The sequence below is a fragment of the Lynx rufus genome, unplaced genomic scaffold (assembly GCF_022079265.1).
Source record: "Lynx rufus isolate CCGP_SWC_20201006 ecotype Redwood Valley unplaced genomic scaffold, mLynRuf1.p SCAF_27, whole genome shotgun sequence".
NCBI lineage: Eukaryota > Metazoa > Chordata > Mammalia > Carnivora > Felidae > Lynx > Lynx rufus.
Window position 1 is genome coordinate 15,909,717 of NW_025814842.1, and position 18,611 is coordinate 15,928,327.

Below are 18,611 nucleotides of genomic sequence, written 5' to 3' on the forward strand. Positions count from 1 at the left end.
TGATGTGAATAAAATTAAATTAAGAGTACTGAATTGTACACCTGAAATGCTTAATACAGTACATTTTATATTATGTGCACTTTGCCATTATGAAAATTTTTAAAATTTAAAAGTATATGAGTATTCAGGGAAAGTATCTCCCATTTTGTTCCCCAGCCACCAACTTCTCCCCAGAGAGCCAGCATTAATATACTTTTCTATACTTCCAGAAATATTCTATTTATATACTTTTTATGTAAATGACTTAAAAAATATACCCACACAAAATACAGTTGGTCCTTAAACAACACAGGTTTGAACTTTGCAGATTTAGTCATAATAAAATTTTTTTTGATGAATACAGTACAGTACTGTAAATGTATTTTCTCTTCCTCTTAAACATTTTTTCTCTAGCTTATATATTTGTATAATATACAAAATATGTGTTAATTCACTGTTTATGTTCACAGCAAGCCTTCCAATTAACAGTAGGCTACTAGCAGCTAAGTTTTGGGAGAGTCAAAAGTTACACACTGGAAATGCAAATCAAAACTACAATGACTTCATACTAGTCAGAATGGCTAGTATTAAAAACACAAGAAATAACAAGTGCTGGCAAGGATGCGGAGAAAAGGGAACCCTCACCCAGTTGGTGGGAACGTAAGTTGGTGCAGCTGCTATGGAAAACAGTTTTCCTCAAAAAATTATAAATTCTGTACGATCCACTAATTCCACTGCCCATTTACCCAAATGAAAACACTAGTTTCAAGATATATGCACTCTTATTTACTGCAGTATTATTTATAATAGCTAAGAGCTGAAGGCAATTTAAGTGCCGATGGATGGATGGATGGATGGATGGATGGATGGATGGATGGATAAAAAAGATGTGGTATATATGCACACTGAAGTATGACTCAGCCATAAAACAGAACGAAATCTTGCTATTAGTGACAACATGGATGGACCTAGAGGGTATCATGCTAAGTGAAATCAGAGACAAATACCACAAGATTTCATTTATATGTGGAAAAATCTAAACAACAAAACAAATGAACAAACAAAAACAGAAAAATTCTCACAGAGAATTTTGCCAGAGGGAAGGGGGGTTGAGGGGACAGGCGAAACAGATGAAGGAAGTTAAGAGGTACAAACTTTCAGTAATAAAAAAAGTCACAAACAGGGATGAAAAGTATAGCAAAAGGAATGCAGTCCATAATATTACAACAATGTTGTATGGTGACAGAGTGTAACTGCATGTATAGAATTGTGGATTATTTTGAATACCTGAAATGTAACACTGCATGTCAACTATACTTCAATTTTAAAAAATGCAAATTGTACTACACAGGTGGTCAGTGCCCCTAACCCCCATGTTTTTCAAGGGTCAACTGTATTAGCATACTACATATATCATTCATGCACCTTGCTTGGTCTTTTAAAAACATCTTAAGAGATGTTTCTAAATTAGTTCACAAAGAACTCCCTTCCACTTTTTAAGAGCTGCTATTCATTCACTCTATTATATTACCATTAATTATTTCACCAGTTCCCCACTGACTGGTAACTAGAATTTGTCCCAACTTTTGTTATGATAAGCGTGGCAATGAATGTCTTCATACTACTTAACTGCCACATACAAGAGTGTATATGTATGTATTCGTGTTTACAAGCACAGAAAAGAACTGCTAAAAAAAAAGGGGGGGTATGTGCATTATGACTGTGTATATACATGCTATTATCTATTTAGAATTTGTTATTGAATTATAGCATACATTCAGAAAAATACACAAAAGCTTGATGAATTTTCCCAATGTAAGCACAACTGTGTAACCAGGACCCACATTAAGATATAGAACACTACAAGCCTCCAAAAGCTTGTCTTGTGTTCCTTTTCAGTGAGGTGACACTACTCTGACTTCTAACAACATAGCTTTAATTTTGTGTTTTGGAACTTGTATTTTTGTCTGGCTCTTTCACTCACCATTATGGTTGTAAGAACCATCTATTTTTGTGTGTAAATTGTAACTCATTCATTCTTGTTCTCTGTAATATTCTATTGTATAAACACATCATAATTTATTTATCCTTACTACTCTTGAAGTACATACATTTTTAATTTTAATGGATATTATCAAACTGCTCTTCAGAGTTTAGAATCCTACCATTACTATATGGAACTTGATACTTCTCTACATCTCAGCCAAGTTAATCAAAATTTTTGATCTCTGCCAATCTAATACATTAAAAACGTTTTCAATATAGTTTCAATTTGCTCTTATTATGGCTGAAATTTCCTGTTTAAGAACTATTTGTGTTTATTTTCAACTGTCTTTTTTTAAGTTTGTTTGTTTGTTTGTTTGTTTTGAGAGAGAGAGAAGAGGAGAGAATTCCAAGCAGGTTCCACACTGTCAGCGCAGACCCCAATGCAGGGCTCAAACTCAAGAACCATGAGATCATGGTCTGAGCCGAAATCAAGAGTTGGATGCTTAACTGACTGAGCCACCCAGGTGCCCCCTATTTTCAACTGTCTTTGAGTGTACTGTGCCCACTCGTCTGTTGAGATGTTGGTCCTTCCTGTATTTATTTAAAAGGATTCCTGTCTTTTCCTTTTCTTTAAAGGAAATTAGCTCCTTGAAAATGATGCACGGCAAATATTTTTTCCCAGTTTGTCTTTGGCATTCCAACTTCATTTATGCTAGTTTTTGCCATGCACAGGTTTTGTCTGCCTTTATGCAAATTAATCAACTTTTTCTCTTTATGGTTTCTGAGATTTTATAAAACTTAGAGCAACTGGAACTCTCATATGTTGCTGGTGGGAATGTAACCTGGTATACTCACTGTGGAAAACAGTTTGGCAATATACACTAAAATTAAACATATATGTAGCCTATGACCCACCACTTCCACTCAATTCCAAGAACAAATGAGTACTTAACACCCAACAAACACATACAAGAGTGTTCTAAGCAGTTTTATTCATTTTAGCAAAAAAAAAAAAAAAAGTAAACAAAAATTTCTATCAATGATAGTGTGGCATATTAACACAATACTACACAATAAAAAAGAACTGCTACATGCAACATAAATAAATCTCATATAGTGTTAAGCGAAAGAAATGAGACACAAAAGAAGACTTAATATATTGATTTATTTGAAGATCAAAAACAGGCAAAACTAATTGGTGGCCAGAGGCCCAAAAAGCGATTACCACCAAGGGGGTTGGTACTGACTAGGAGGCAAATATAAGGGAAACTTTGGGGGTGCTAGAGAGTCTATTTCCTGATCTAGGTGACAGATCCTGTTACACGTGTACAGATACATAAAAAATATTGGCCCTTTAAAATATGTGTACTTTCCTTTTTTTTAAATTTTTTTTTAAATTTTTTAAATTTACATCCAAATTAGTATATAGTGAAACAATGATTTCAGGAGTAGATTCCTTAGTGCCCCTTCCCCATTTAGCCCATCCCCCCTCCCACAACCCCTCCAGTAACCCTCAGTTTGTTCTCCATATTTATGAGTCTCTTCTGTTTTGTCCCCCTCCCTGTTTTTATATTATTTTTGTTTCCCTTCCCTTATGTTCATCTGTTTTGTCTCTTAAAGTCCTCATATGAGTGAAGTCATACGATTTTAGTCTTTCTCTGACTAATTTCACTTAGCATAATACCCTCCAGTTCCATCCACGTAGTTGCAAATGGCAAGATTGCATTCTTTTTGGTTGCTGAGTAATACTCCATTGTGTGTGTGTGTGTGTGTGTGTGTGTGTGTGTATATGTGTGTATATATATATATACCACATCTATATACCACATATATATACCACATCTTCTTTATCCATTCATCCATCCATGGACATTTGGGCTCTTTCCATATTTTGGCTGTTGATAGTGCTGCTATAAACATGGCAGTGCATGTGTCCCTTCGAAACAGCACACCTGTATCCCTTGGATAAATGCCTAGTGTGCAATTGCTGGGTCGTAGGGTAGTTCTATTTTTAGTTTTTGAGGAACCTCCATATTGTTTTCGAGAGTGGCTGCACCAGCTTGCATTCCCAAAATATGTGTACTTTCCTATCTGTGAATTGTATCTCAATAAAAGCTTTTCTTTTTTTTTAAGTGAGATGGCAAGCTAGCTTTCTTTTTCCTCAAATGGTTAACACAATACTACTTACTTATTGAAGAATTCACTGTTTTCACCTTCATTACCTGTGACATTTCTATAAATGAGGTCACAGCACTACTCTCAGCTCTGTTCTGGGGATAACCTACCTGCTCCGGCATGCTTAATCACTTCAGCTTGAACCCTGACTTTCACAGTACTGATTCTCCTTCGTGAATTATTGATTTTCATATTTTATAAAAAATTCCATTTGTGTTCTTTCATATAAACTTTAGAATCATGTTTTTAAAAGCCTGTGGAAATATTAACTGGGATTACACTGAATTTACAAATTATGTTTGATCAACTCCAAAATACCTTCAATGTAAGATGTACAATTTTATGTAGCCCTAAAAAAAGGACATTGCTACCCTGACATAATGCTGCCTTGTGACTGAGGATTTTTCTTTTAGGCTTATTAAAATAGCTCTTTTAGCATATGCATATGAATTGTGCTTATAATGAAAGGAAAATAAGTAAAATAAACTGGTTAAGATGTTCATAAATAAAACTTCTTCACCACTACCACATGGCCAGAAGTGACTAGAAGGTATCCTCAATTTTAAGGCATATCTCAATTAAAAAAATATAACAAGAAATCCATTATATATTAACAGAAATAAATTCTTTATGAAAAATCACTATTTTCCAAAACAAAAACTTAGTGAAGAGTCACATCTGGCTTAAAAGGAGACAGTTTTTGTCTAGAGACAATTAAAAAAAATTCCACATAGATTGTTGACCTAAATGTGAAAGACAAAATGTAAGAGAAAATATCTTTATAGAGAATATCTTCAATACCAAGATACAAAAAGCTGATTATAAAGAAGGTTAACTGTGTTAAAACTAATAATTTCTGTTAATCAAAACATACCTTTAAGAAAATGAAAAGGCAAAGCAAGCCACAGAGTGGAAGAGAATATACACAACACAGATTATCTGAAAAAATAGACATATATAGACACATGTATATACATACACACATATATACATATAAATATGTATATATATATGTATCTTAAAATGAATAAGACAAAGAACGAACACCAGGTAGAAAAATGGGCAAGACTTTAATGAGCCTTTCAAAGAGAAGATATCTAAATGGTCAACAAAAAAACAGAGGAAAGGCTGCTCAACCCCTTTAGTAATTAGGGAAATGCAAATTAAAACCAAATAGGAATGTTAAATAGAACAACCACTTTGGGAAACTGTTCTATAGTTTCTAACAAAATTAAATACCTACCCTATGACCCAAAAATACACTGAGTGTGTGTGTGTGTGTGTGTGTGTGTGTGTGTGTGTGTGTATAAAATCATAATGGCACTAAGCAATAAAAAAATAACTGATAAAACCAACAACTTGGATGAACTGCTATTATGCTGGGCAAAAGAAGCCAGACACAAGAGAGTGCATACTGTTAGGAGTCCTTTTACATGAAGTTCAAGAATAGGAAAAGCAAATTTACAGTGATAGAAGTCAAAACAGTATTGTCAGGGGGCGCCTGGGTAGCTCAGTGGGTTGAGCGACCGACTTCGGCTCAGGTCATGATCTCACGTTTGTGAGTTCGAGCCCCGCGTCGGGCTCTGTGCTGACAGCTCAGAGCCTGGAGCCTGCTTCTGATTCTGTGTCCCCCTTTCTCTCTGCCCCTCCCCCACTCATGCTCTGTCTCTCTCTGTCTGAGAAATAAATAAACATAAAAAAAATTTTTTAAAAAACAGTATTGTCAGAATAACAGCTTCTGACTGAAAAGTTGCATAAGAGTCCTTTCTGAGGTGATAGGAATGTTCTTCTGAGTAGTGGCACATGCATATATAAAAAAATTTTCAAGTTGTACATTTAGAATTTTTGCATTTTACTGAAATACACCTCAATAACCCACAAAAATCCATTACATATATACCAGAATGGCTAATAAAATTTAATAGACTGACAATTCCAACACCCGACAAACAGGTAGAACAACAGGAAATCTCATACATTGTTGGTAGGAATCTAAATTATTGCAATCACTTTGGAAAACAGTCTGGCATTACCAACTAAAATTGAAGACACACAAAAATGTTCATAGCAGCATTATTCATAATTGCTGCAAAGTGAAAGCAACTTAAATGTCCATCCAAAAAAAGAGTGAATAAGTTAATTGTGATGTATCTGTATAACAGAATAGTCAGCAATGACACATAAACTCTAGCTCCGTAAAACATGGATGAATTTCACAAAATACTGTTGAGTGAAAGCAGCCAGAATAAAGAATACAAACTAAATGGTTCCATTTAAATGGAACCGTTTACAAAGTTCAAAAAGCAGGAAAAACTAAACCAAGTTTAGATGCAACCTCAGGTAGAAAAGTAAGAAAGTGAGTATCATAAAAGTCAGGACAGAAGTTAGTTACTCTTGAGAAGGAGGAAGAGTATATTTGATAAGGAGGGGGTTAAGGGAGGGCTTTCTGAAGACAATAGTCTATTTGATGACCTGGATGTTGGTTACAAGGGTTATGCTTTGTCATTACTACGTCAAAAAAGATGCACAGCTCAATGTCTCTTCCATATGTATGTTACAAATCAGAACAAAAAAGGTTAAAAAAAAAAATCAATGGGACCTGGTGATTGATTGGATTTGGTGGGGGAGGGGAGGGTGGAGAAACAACCAAGGACAACTCCCAGGTTTCTGACTTGCACAACTGCTGGGGCAGTGATGCCTTTCACTGGGATCAGAAAAAGCCTTTTCAGGGTAAGAATACTAATTAAATCTTGGACACATTAAACTTATAGCACTTTGGAGACATCTAACTAGAGATGTCCAGCAGGCAATTAGATATGCAGATCTAGAGTTCAAAAGAGAGATATAAATTTTGAGGCTATAGACATAAATTTCCAGGCTAGAGATATAAATTTTAGGTTCATCTGTGAGTGATGCCATGAACACGGACATGACTGTTTAGAGAAAGAAGACTAACAAGAGGGTAGGGCTGATTCCTGGTAAACCAACATAATGGGTAATTGCAGGAGGATAAGCCAGTAAAGAAAGCTGAGAAGGAACCAAGTGGTAGGAGGAAAATCAAGAACATGTCATGAACCATTAAGCAAGGGAAGAGAACGTCTCTTGAGTAATAAGTCACCCACTGCAGGTTGATGCATACTTAAGAGAGAATATGGCTTATGTGCAATACTCAACAAGCCAGTTTTTATTCCACCTCTTTCTGGTTGATTTGAGACAACAACCCAAGAGAAAAACCAATGCTTCTGAGAATGGCTGAAAGTTTTTATGTTATCTTTAGAAGTGAGCAATCAAGGCCCTTCTCACTGTTCTTTCTCCCTGATTCTCACGAAGGAAGAGGACAGATTTGAGAGCACTGATTGGGTCTGTGTGATACTGGGTAGAATTGCCATTAAAAGTTCAGCACACGAGTACAGGGTCACTTTTCTGCTTCTTCTACATGACTAGAGTGGTATGAGAAGCCCTCAAGAGGGTTTCTCTTCTCTAAGTGAGAGCCAGGGCCAAACCTACTACTTGGGCAGAAAAGGCCTGAGGCATGTGGCCAAGGCCAGATCAGCAGTCAGCCAAAGCAAATGTGCGCTTTGGTTACACAGCCCTGGGCACTGATAGGAATGAGTTAGAGCAGGCTTTGCTCACATCACAAAGGAAAAATCTAGCCATGTTTGAGAATTGGGGAGATGAAAGGGGTCCATATCACAGCCTGTTTTAGTTTGAAACAATTTAAGACTAACTGGATTAAAAAAAAAAATTTCCACATGAACCCAGCTGGGCTCATTACATTCTTTTGTCTTGGGAGTTTGGTACCCAAGTCCTAGTTAAGAATAAATGCAAAGTATTTTAGTTTTTCATTTGTAAGTACAAATATTTAACATAAATTTCTTCCTTGGGGAGCCTATAGACTTGAAAATAGTGGTTGCAGACTAGAGAAAATTGTTCCTGGGATCCATGATCAGGAATACCATCATAAAATTTCTCAATTTACAGCACCACATAAATCACATACAAAACAAGACCACAATGGGCATCTAGGTTAAAATGATAACAGATTAGTAACTCCAGAAATAGATACAATATGTTACTTGATGGGAAGTTTTGAGTAAAGGTTGACTCCCAAATTCATCTAAACATTAAGTACAATTCTAATCAAAATCTCATTGGGATGTTTTTTAGAACTCATCAAAATAAATTCTAAAATTCACCTGAGATGGAATAGCCAAAACATTTTTTAAAATGAGCATATTTGCCCTATCAGATGTCAAATCACTATTTAAAACCACAGGGCAGATGGGGACTATAGTAATGGAAATGTGTGGAAACACAGACAACATGTCACTAGAACAGAGCTGAGAATCCAGAAAGAGGCCCTATAGAATACAAGGAAATTCTTGTGGTACTTCAAATATGGTCAAGTCAATAAATTGGGAGTTAGGCAAAAGTCTATCAATTTAGAAAAAAGTTAGATCCCTACCTCACACCACACACAAAAGTATATTCCACTCAAACTAAAGGAGCTAAATATGAAAAAAAATTCAAACAAAATATATGAAAGTTAAAAAAAAAACAACCACCTTGGGATGCTACAGATTTTGCTGAACAAGATTAATGAAAGAAAAAAAAAACATGTTTTAAAACAATAGCTACATTTTATGAGCATTTACTTTTGTGTCAGGTGCTATACTGTTTACAGAAACTGGTGCATTGGTACACTTCATATTCACAATAATCCTGAGTTAGACACTACTGTCACCCTCATTTTATGAAGAGGAAACTGAGACAAAAGAGAGATCAAGTTATACAGCCAAGATTTCAATCCAGGTACTCTTGCTCTATAGAAGTCTGTGATATTAATTTTTAACACAATGCACAAGCAGAAATAAATCAAACTTATAAAACACAGTGTAGTTGAGTATACTCCACCTTAATTCATATTTTGTCATGGATCTTCCACTATTTTACTTCTCAAATACAATGATTATTTATTTTTTTTATTTTTGAGAGAGAGAGCATGCACAAGCAGAGGAGGGACACATACAGAGAGAGAGAGAGAGAGAGACAGAGAGAGATGTACAGAATCTGATACAGGCTCCAGGCTCTGAGCTGTCAGTGCAAAGCCCAATGCAGGGGCTCGAACTCTGAAGTTTGAGATCATGACCTGAGCCAAAGTCGGACGCTTAACCGACTGAGCCACCCAGACACTCCTCAATGACTATTTTTAAAATGGTCAATAATCACACAACAGTGAAAATAGCATCCTTGAAATTCCTCTAAGTTATAGATGCTCATAATGAAAGCAACTTTATAGATTATAATCTAATGGTTTTAAAAATTCTTAGTAAAAGAATTTTTTCCAAATGAAATTTTATGTGGATCTATAATGAGAAACAGATTAAAGTAGTATTTCATTCTATCACTGTATTTTATTTAAGTATTTACAGCTTTTTAAGTGTTTTATTTTATTTATTTTAAATAGGCTCCACGCCCAACGTGGGGCTTGAACCCACAACCCTGAGATCAAGAGTCTGATGCTCTACTGACTGAGCCAGCCAGGCACCCCCTTATCAGTACATTTTAAAAGCTCAAGTTTATAACATTTACAATGAAGGTGTTCTGATTAACACAAACTAAATTATGGATGATTGGGGCAGTCAGACTTGTTATGTTTTGATTGCACAGTATCAAGAAAAGCCCGATCCAAAGAGATTAGCAGTTGCAAATGATAAAGACTTTTTTTGTCATTTTTTTAATAGTACATTAATGCTATCTAAGGACTTTATTATACCTGTCCAGAAGTCTAAGTAGAAGAACATTCCTAAGTTAAATCTCTAATAATAAATCTTAAAATATGTAATAATAATGACATGACATATTATGCATAAAGCAGTCACATGTAATAGTATAAGACAGTAAGAGTTCCATAATAGTGAATTTGCTGATATAATTTTACACGAGCAAACAAGCACCGGCCTGAATTTTTAAAATACCAATATATAGCTGTAATTCTTCTAATCAATAGCATTTTTTAGAATTCAAGTATATACACAAAGAAAGCAAGAAACTCTATTATAAGGATTGTTATCCTGAATGGTGGTATTATGGATAATTTTAATTTTTTTTTTTTATCTTAAGAGAGAGAGAGTGCGTGAGCAGGGGAGAGGCAGAGAGAGAGGGAGAGAGAGAAAATCCCAAGCAGGCTCTGTACCCGCAGCATGGAGCCCAACACAGGGCTGATCCCCCAAACCGTCAGATCATGACCTGAGCCAAAATCAAGAGTAAGACACTTAACCGACTGAGCCACCCAACTGCCCTAGGATAATTTTAATTTTGTCCTTTTGCTTATTTTCCCTCAAATATTCTAAACATGTTACTTTCCCCCTCTTCTTTTTTACTTTTTATCTCAAAATAACTATAAATCACAGGGATTTGCAAAAAATGCACAGAATGGTCCCCAGGTCACTTTTCCAAACTTTATATCTTGGTTAATATCTTGCATAACTATAGTACAATATCACAATGAGGAAACTAATCTTGTTTTTTTTTTTTTTTTTTGAAAGAGAGAAAGAGGAAAGAGCAGGGAACAGGCCGAAAGGGAAGGATCAGAGGATCCAAAGTGGGCTCCATGCTGACAGCAGAGAGCCCAACACAGAACCCGTACCCACAAACCTCAAGATCATGACCTGAGCCAAAGTTGGACATTCAACCTACTGACCCACCCAGGTACCCCCAGGAAACTAATCTGGGTACAATCTAGAGTTTACCGAGATTTCACTACCTGCATGTTTGTGTATGTGTGTGTTTCTATGCAATTTTATCACATTTGTAGCTTCGTGTAACCACAACTGAAATACTGAACTGTTCCTTCCCCACAAGGCTCCCCTCAAGCTACCTGCCTTAACCAAGCCATCCCTTCCCCCATTCTGAACTCCCTGGCAATTACTAATCTGTTCTCCATTGCTATAATTTTGTTATTTCAATAATGCTATATAAATGCAATCATACAGTATGCAACTATTTAAGATTGGTACTTTTTCTCACCTAGCATAACTATCCTGTGAGATAACCTGGCAGTATAAATCAGTGGTCTCTACTGTGTTAAAAAATTTAGCATGTTATGCAATTGAGTATACATAAATGTTTATAATGTTTTAAAGTTTAACACGTTAAAATGTGAATCAAATGCTTATGAAATCCCTGTTGTACCACCACACAACTAGGAGTTTGGGGAATGAATTTTGAAAACGGATAATCTAATACCAATCTAGTGCAACTGAATACAAATACTATATAGAAGAGAAACCCAAGGCTCAGTGCTTTTAAGTTTTATCCAAGTTTACAAGAACACATGGCTTATAAGAATGCCTGGTTTTGCATTTTTTGGGACAAGCTCTAGATTCCAGTCCTTTCCCAACCCAGGTGGGTCTATGTTACATCCAAATATGGCCACTTGCTAGTCCCCCCAAAGGGCCACCATTTTCTGCCTTTCCCAATACTGTTCCCTAGAGTCTTCCAAATTGTCAAGGAAATGAATCCCTGTTAAATTCCTACTTCTGTATGGTGATTTAGCCAGCACCACACCCCAGGCCCAATTCTCCTGACTCCATGTACAGTAGGTCCATGACTCAACATCTCTCTCAGAAAGGGCTACCCCACCCTAGTACGAATTCAAACTAACTTTCTCCCCTCCCCGCCTCTGGTGCCTAGATGCCCTTTATCTTCCTTTCCTTGGCAATTATGTTAAGTCTTCCTGATAGCTCACCCCACTGCATACCTGTTCACTAAGTGTGACAAACTCCTTATCTTCACAAGTTGAGGATTAGAAGGCAACCACTCCAGAAACAACTTCTTATATACCATACCTTCATAGTAATGTCCTTACTTTTCTAAAAAAATTGCTCTAAAAAAGTAAAAGCTATAATACAAACACTAGGCATTTTGGCATACAGATGTTAAAAAAAAATGGCACCAAGGTTGGCATAGTTTAAAAAATTTGGCTGATATGGGCATCACTGTGTCAATATTAGATCACTCAATCTAATATTGAGACAGATTGCCTGGGTTAGAATCAGGCCTCTGCCATCGTATTATCTAAATCAAGTTTCATTTGTATTTTGTGCGCCTGTTTTCTCATCTGTAAAACAGTGATAAAAGCACCTCATAGGACTGTTATGAGAACTAAATAATACAAGTAAAGCATTCAGAACACTGCTTAGCACACAGTAAATATTATCTTAAGTTTTCACAGTTATCTCTAATGCATGGCAGTCTGGTCACCCTTTGTGGATAGGCCTCCTTTCCTCTTGCACTCTAAGTTTGTACTGCTTCTGAAATTTCCATACCAAGAAACAATAGTAACATAAGAACCTATATTTTATTTATTAGGTTCATATCAGTCAAAACAAACTACTAGAACAAATTTTCTTTTACATATCAGCAATTATTAACAACATAACAAATGTGAATATAAGCACTTAAAATATGTGATGGAAAGAATGCTAACAAAAAGTAAGGTACACACAGAATATATAATATGATAATTTATGTTTAAAAATGGGGGTGGCACCTGGGTGGCTCAGTCGGTTAAGCATCCGACTTTGGCTCAGGTCATGATCTCACAGAGCATGAGCTTGAGCCTCACATCAGGCTCTGTGCTGACACCTCAGAGCCTGGAGCCTTCTTCGGATTCTGTCTCCCTCTCTCTCTGCATCCCCACCCCACTTGTGCTCTCTCTCTTTAAAATAAATAAATAAAATAAAAATGGGAAGAATAATATGGTCATATTTATGCTTGTATGTGCACAAAAAGCTCTGGGAAGTTTCACGGTTGCTGATGAAGGACAACTGCATGTTTGGGTGGCGGGGTTATGAAGGAGATTATTCACCATATATGCTTTAGTATCTTTGAATTTGAAGCAGCAAATGCATTATCTATACAAGAATTTAACTGAAAAAAAATGTAGGCGGGGTCTCTAAACAAGTACTCTGGAAGCCAGGCTTCTAGTCCCAATCTGCTGTAACTGTGTTACCCTGGGCAAATCGTTTAACCTCTGAGTCTAGGCGGACAAAGCGAGGAGCACCAAAAACTTCAAGGTTCTATTCTAAAAATGTAAGATCTCAGGGTGCCTGGCTGAGCATGTGAGTCTTGATCTCAGGCTCATGAGTTCAAACCCCACGTTGAGCAGTAGAGCCTACTTTAAAAAAAAAAAAAAAAAAAAAGGAAGATTTCAACAAAGGGGTAGTAAGTAGATGGCACTACTACTTTTTTTTTCTGTCATGAGAGAGGTACTAAACCAACATTTTGCAAAAGAAGGCAACTTTTTGAGGAGTTGATGGCTTTCAAATACTATTTTACAGCTTTTAAAAATGTAGAATTGCCAAGCCTATTAATCTTTAAAGATAACTTGTATTATTCTTAACAAAAAAAAAACCTTTCTTAGAAGGGGGTCTAATGTAACTTGCAGAAAATACCTATAAAGAATATTCTGCATATCATATTGTTTCTCTTGCCATGCTTCTGAAATTGTTTTAAATGGACTTTAAGTCTTTATACTATGGCATGGAGGGAACAATAAAGTATAATAATTTACATTTAAAAAATACACAAATGACTGGGGCACCTGGGTGGCTCGGTCGTCCGACTTCAGCTCAGGTCATGATCTCACGGCTCGTGAGTTCGAGCCCCGCTTCGGGCTCTGTGCTGAGCCTACTTCATGTTCTGGGTCTCCCTCTCTCTCTCTGCCCTCTCCCGCTCATGCTGTCTCTGTCTCTCAAAAATAAACATTAAAAAAAAATTTTTTTAAATACACAAATGACTATACCTTAAACAAACAACTTACGTTACTTAAAGGCATTTATTATCAGATACTGCAAAAAAAGTAACATCTCCAATCAATGGCAACAGCCATAATTGAGTATATAATTTATTCCAGGTACTATCCAGGTATTCATTCCTCCTATCATTGTTAATCCCACCATTCTCTGGCAAAGCAGGTTTTAACAGCCCCATTTACCATATGTAGCAATGGAGGCTCCCTGAAGGTAAGTGACCAGCTTGAGGTCACAGTCTAACAAGCAGCAGAACTAGGAGCCCACCAAGAATCTTTGGATCTGAGCTCTGCACAAAACAGGGGCTACTTAATGTTGGCTGGAAGGCTGGTGCAGGTTTGCAACAGACTTTTTACTGATTTATATAAAAATGAGGAAAAATAATAAGAAAGGAAACTTTTTAATAAAGCTAAATGATTCAATTCTATTTCATTTTACTTTACAGAGAGATGGTACGGGAGGGGGCAGAGGGAGAGAGAGAATCTGAAGCAGGCTCAGCAGGGCCTGATGCAAGGTTTGATCCCATGACCCTGGGTTCATGACCTGAGTTGAAAGCAAGAGTGGATACTCAACCAAAAGAGCCAACCAGGTGCCCCTAAATGATTCAATTTAGAGGTCTTTTATTCTGAAATTCTGTCCTCTCAAATTATTTGAGTTAAAATATCCTTTTTTAAAATAAAATGATAGTGAATGTAGCTAGTGATATGTTACTGTTTTTATTGGCTACACCTGACAAAACAAAACAAAACAAAAAAAACAAAACAAAACAAAACAAAAATTGGTAACTCCACTGCACCCAATTTGGGGTGGTGGTGGATAATTTCTTCTTTAAAAACAATTTTTTTAAGTTTATTTATTTATTTTGTGAGAGAGAGAGAGAGACAGCGCGGGTGGGTGGGGGAGGGGGGGTTGGGTAGCAGAGAAAGGCAGAGAGAAAGATTCCCAAGCAGGCTCCTTCCTGCCAGTGCAGAGCTCCACGTGGGGCTTGAATCCATGAAACCTTGAGATCATGACCAGAGCCAAAACCAAGAGTCGGACGCCCGACAAACTGGGCCACCAGGTGCCTTCTTCTTTTTTTTTTTTGCTTAATTTTTATTTGAGAAAGAGAGCACACTCAGGGATGAGGGGAAGAGGGAGAGTGGGAGGGAGGGAGGGCGGAAGGAGGGGGAGGGGAAGTAGGAGAGGGGGAGGGAGGGAGAGGGAGAGAGACAGAGAGAGAATGAATTTTAAGCACAGGCTTAAGGCTGTGCTCCATGCTCAGCACAGAGCCCAACGCAGGGCTGGATCCCATGACCCTGGGATAATGACCCAAGATGAAAACAAGAGTCAGATGCTCAACCAACTGAACTATCCAGGTGTCCCAATAATTTCCTTTGAAATCCAAAGTCTGGAAACTATTCCCTTAAGACAATGATGCCTTCCTAAATACTAGAGGACTTTACAAACACACATACATCCCCACCTAAAATTCTCTCTTTAGTCTCTATTCTGTTTGGATTAAGACACTGAAGGACTGAAAAATGAGAATAAAGTGGGATTTAGCAATCCAAAGTCACATGAGTTAACACTGGGGGGGGGGGCTTACTTTAGGATTCATCAGGTAACTTTCCTTATCTTTTATCTGCAATTCTACTCATTCTAACTTGGGCTCAGACTTCCTTTTCCTAAAATAGTCACATTTTTAATACCTCTACTAAGTGGCAATCAACAATTAAGTCAAAGAAAAAGAATTACTTGAGGTCTCCAATAATCTGATTTTATTTAAAGTCTCTCTGAAAAAATAAAAATTTTTAACAATGTTTATTCTAACTATATACAAAAAAAAATTGGTCTATAAATCAGACTCAAGCCACTTTAATTTCCAAATTTCTGTGCCTCCATTAAATAAATACACACACACACACACACACACACACACACGGTATACACATATACATACATACATATATATATATATATATATTTTTTTGTAAGCAGTTTATAAACAGGCTGATCAAACTGGATAAATTTCTTGAAAATAATTTTATTGTGTATAAGGCAAATAAGTTATTTACTCCTTTTGTTAGCCACGTTTTATTTCTTACCTATCCTCCTTTAGCAAGGATCAAACTTATTTTATGTAACTAAAAGTTAGTTGCAATCACAACGTATTAAATTCACATTTAAAACTACGGTTTTTAAGATCCAGTTATTTTTAGTCTTACTTTTATATTACTTTATGGTGCTTTATTAAAAATTTTAAAAAGAGCACAAAAACATGGACCTTAAATGACATATAACTGAAAATACTTAGAGTCTGCACTTATTACATGGTTCAAAACATGCCTTCTCAAAGGAAAATCAATTTTAAGAACTTAACCACACAGTTTGGGTAACATAAAGCAGTCTTTCCATGCCCACATGTTAAAAGGCCCAGTTAAATTTATTATAGACTACAGTGTTTGCAAAATCTAAAACTGGTAATAATTCTGCCTAAACTCCATACTCACCTAATATCAAAAGTTATTTTTATTTCTTCTTTTTAAAAATTACTTAAAATATACTGCTGGATAGTCTTTTCACTATATATTTATTCAACTAACTCTGGGTGCAAGCTACTTTTAAGTGTAAAAGTCCTTTCCAATGGAAGTGAAAATAACATAAAAATGTTTGTATAAAATACACTCAGTGGCTCTCAAAGAGTCGCTGAGTCTATTAAGTCTATTAACTTGGTTCAAAATACCCAATCAAAAATGTTAGCTTTTGTCACATTGATATATTTTAACTGTTAACTAATATCTACATTTTAAACGCACTGTGTTTAATGTAGCAATAATGATGACTATTTTCTCACTAACGCAACAGGATTTTAAGGGCAAATGAGATAAAGCTGTCTAACTGGAAAAGACTGGCAGCCTGCAGTTTGTAAATAGTAACAAGACAAACTCCCATGCTTGCTTCTTCATGTAATCACCAATATGTAGGTCAAAATAAACTAGTGAGCTATACATTACCATCTACCTAGCAATTACGGATCAACAGGAGGGGAAGAAACTGTTCAAATATGACTACTGTTAAGAAATGCAAATACTAAGCAACGTATGTCTTTATAAAAATTGTAACCTATCAATTCTGAAATCATTTCACTTTTGCTACTTTTAATGAACCCTCCTCACTAATTTAAAAAAAAAAAAAAGCCGCCACTTTAAGATGTAAATTCCTCTTTTTTTCCAAAGTAACTTGCCTTGGAAAATCTAACGCAGAAAATAAAATATAACAGATAAATCACTACAACATTTTAAAAAACCTAAAGTTATCAGTAAAAAAAAACAAACAAAAACAATCCCTCCACTTAGGCAAGGCGTGTATTTTTAATCTTCTGTGGGTATCCCATTATACTAATCAGCAACGTTTAAAAGTCACCAAATGCTCCAAACACTACCACTACACATGACATACTCCCTTTTACTCAAATGAAGCTTAAACTAGACCCAAACTCAGGCCAATTCCCCCTCTCAGGCACACTGAAATATACGAGGGGGAATCCAAGAAATCAGATATGTTAAGTGCCGGTATCTTCTTCCAGAGTAGGGTCAAATTCGTGTTTGCCTGCAAATGTCACCGTCTCAAGAAGTCTGCAAATTCTCATTAGCCCTATAGAGTACAAAGAGGCCTGACCACAGAAACACCTGTCCTAGCACTGAGAAGACAGTGGGAAATGCAACCCAAGCCCACGCCGGCCGCACAGCCTCCGGCTGCAGCGAGCCGGGACGAGGGATGGACACTGACCTCACCGCTCCCACGGCAGGGTCCCACACGCTCGACCTGCCTTCCCCGGCGAGAACCAGGAAATCTGTCAAGCCGGCCGGGACCCACCCTCCGCGAACCCCTCTCGCTCCTTCCCAGCCCGGCCCCAGCCGGCCCAACTGCTCCCGGTCCGCTCCGGCCTCCCGGCTGCACTCTGCCACCTCATCCCTCCTCGCCGGGCTCGCGGCCCCGCCGCCTCCACCCCGGGAGCCTGAACTCGGGCCGTCCCCCGGGCCGGAGCCCCCGGCCGCCGCCCCCGGCCCCGGCCAGGCTCGCAGCGCCGTCGGTCCCTCCGCGGCCCGGTCCCCGCCGCCCCCCAGGCCCGCTCCCGCCGCGCGCTCCCCACCCCCAGCCTCCGCCCTCACCCCGCTCGGCCGCTCCCGGCCCGCTCCCCCCAACCGGGCTACCTGGAGGCAAGGGCGGCGGAGCACTTCACCCAGGGCCCTAGGTCGCAGAGGGCCCGGTGCTCGGGGTCCCGCTCCTTCTCCCGCTCCACGTGGTAGGCGTAGATGGAGAGCAGGATCCCGGCGGCGCACACTGCATACCGGGCCACCCGCTCCCACCGCGGCACCGACACTCTCAGCAGGACGGGCGCCGCCATCTTCCCCCCTCCGCCGCCGCCGCCGCCGCCTCCTTCGCCGCCGCCGCCGCCTCCCTCCGCCTCCACCTCAGCCGCCGCCGCCCGTCGGGGCCCGACCCAGCCGCCGCCGCTACCGCCACCGCCTCCGCTGCCGCCGCCACCACCGCCGCCGCCGCCGCGCCCCATTGGCTCGACCGCCTCCTCTGGGCCCCGCCCCCACAGGCGCGCGGCCCAACCGCCCCGAAAGGAGAGAGCCCGGCGGGGCGGGGAAGGCGCGCGCGGGCGCGGCG

The 18,611-nt window shown here is 38.4% G+C and overlaps 1 protein-coding gene and 1 non-coding gene across 2 annotated transcripts in view; both read right to left on the reverse strand.

Moving 5' to 3' along the window:
- VKORC1L1 (vitamin K epoxide reductase complex subunit 1 like 1) overlaps positions 1–18,342 on the reverse strand; it is a 58,508-nt gene extending 40,166 nt beyond the window's left edge. The window contains exon 1 of the mRNA XM_047089204.1: positions 18,149–18,342. Coding sequence (XP_046945160.1) covers positions 18,149–18,342 — 194 coding nt within the window. The remainder of the gene's footprint in view (positions 1–18,148) is intronic.
- Positions 9,614–9,686, reverse strand: TRNAK-CUU (transfer RNA lysine (anticodon CUU)). Its single transcript has one exon. It is a non-coding gene; the product is annotated as a tRNA-Lys (tRNA).
- Positions 18,343–18,611: the final 269 nt, after the last annotated feature.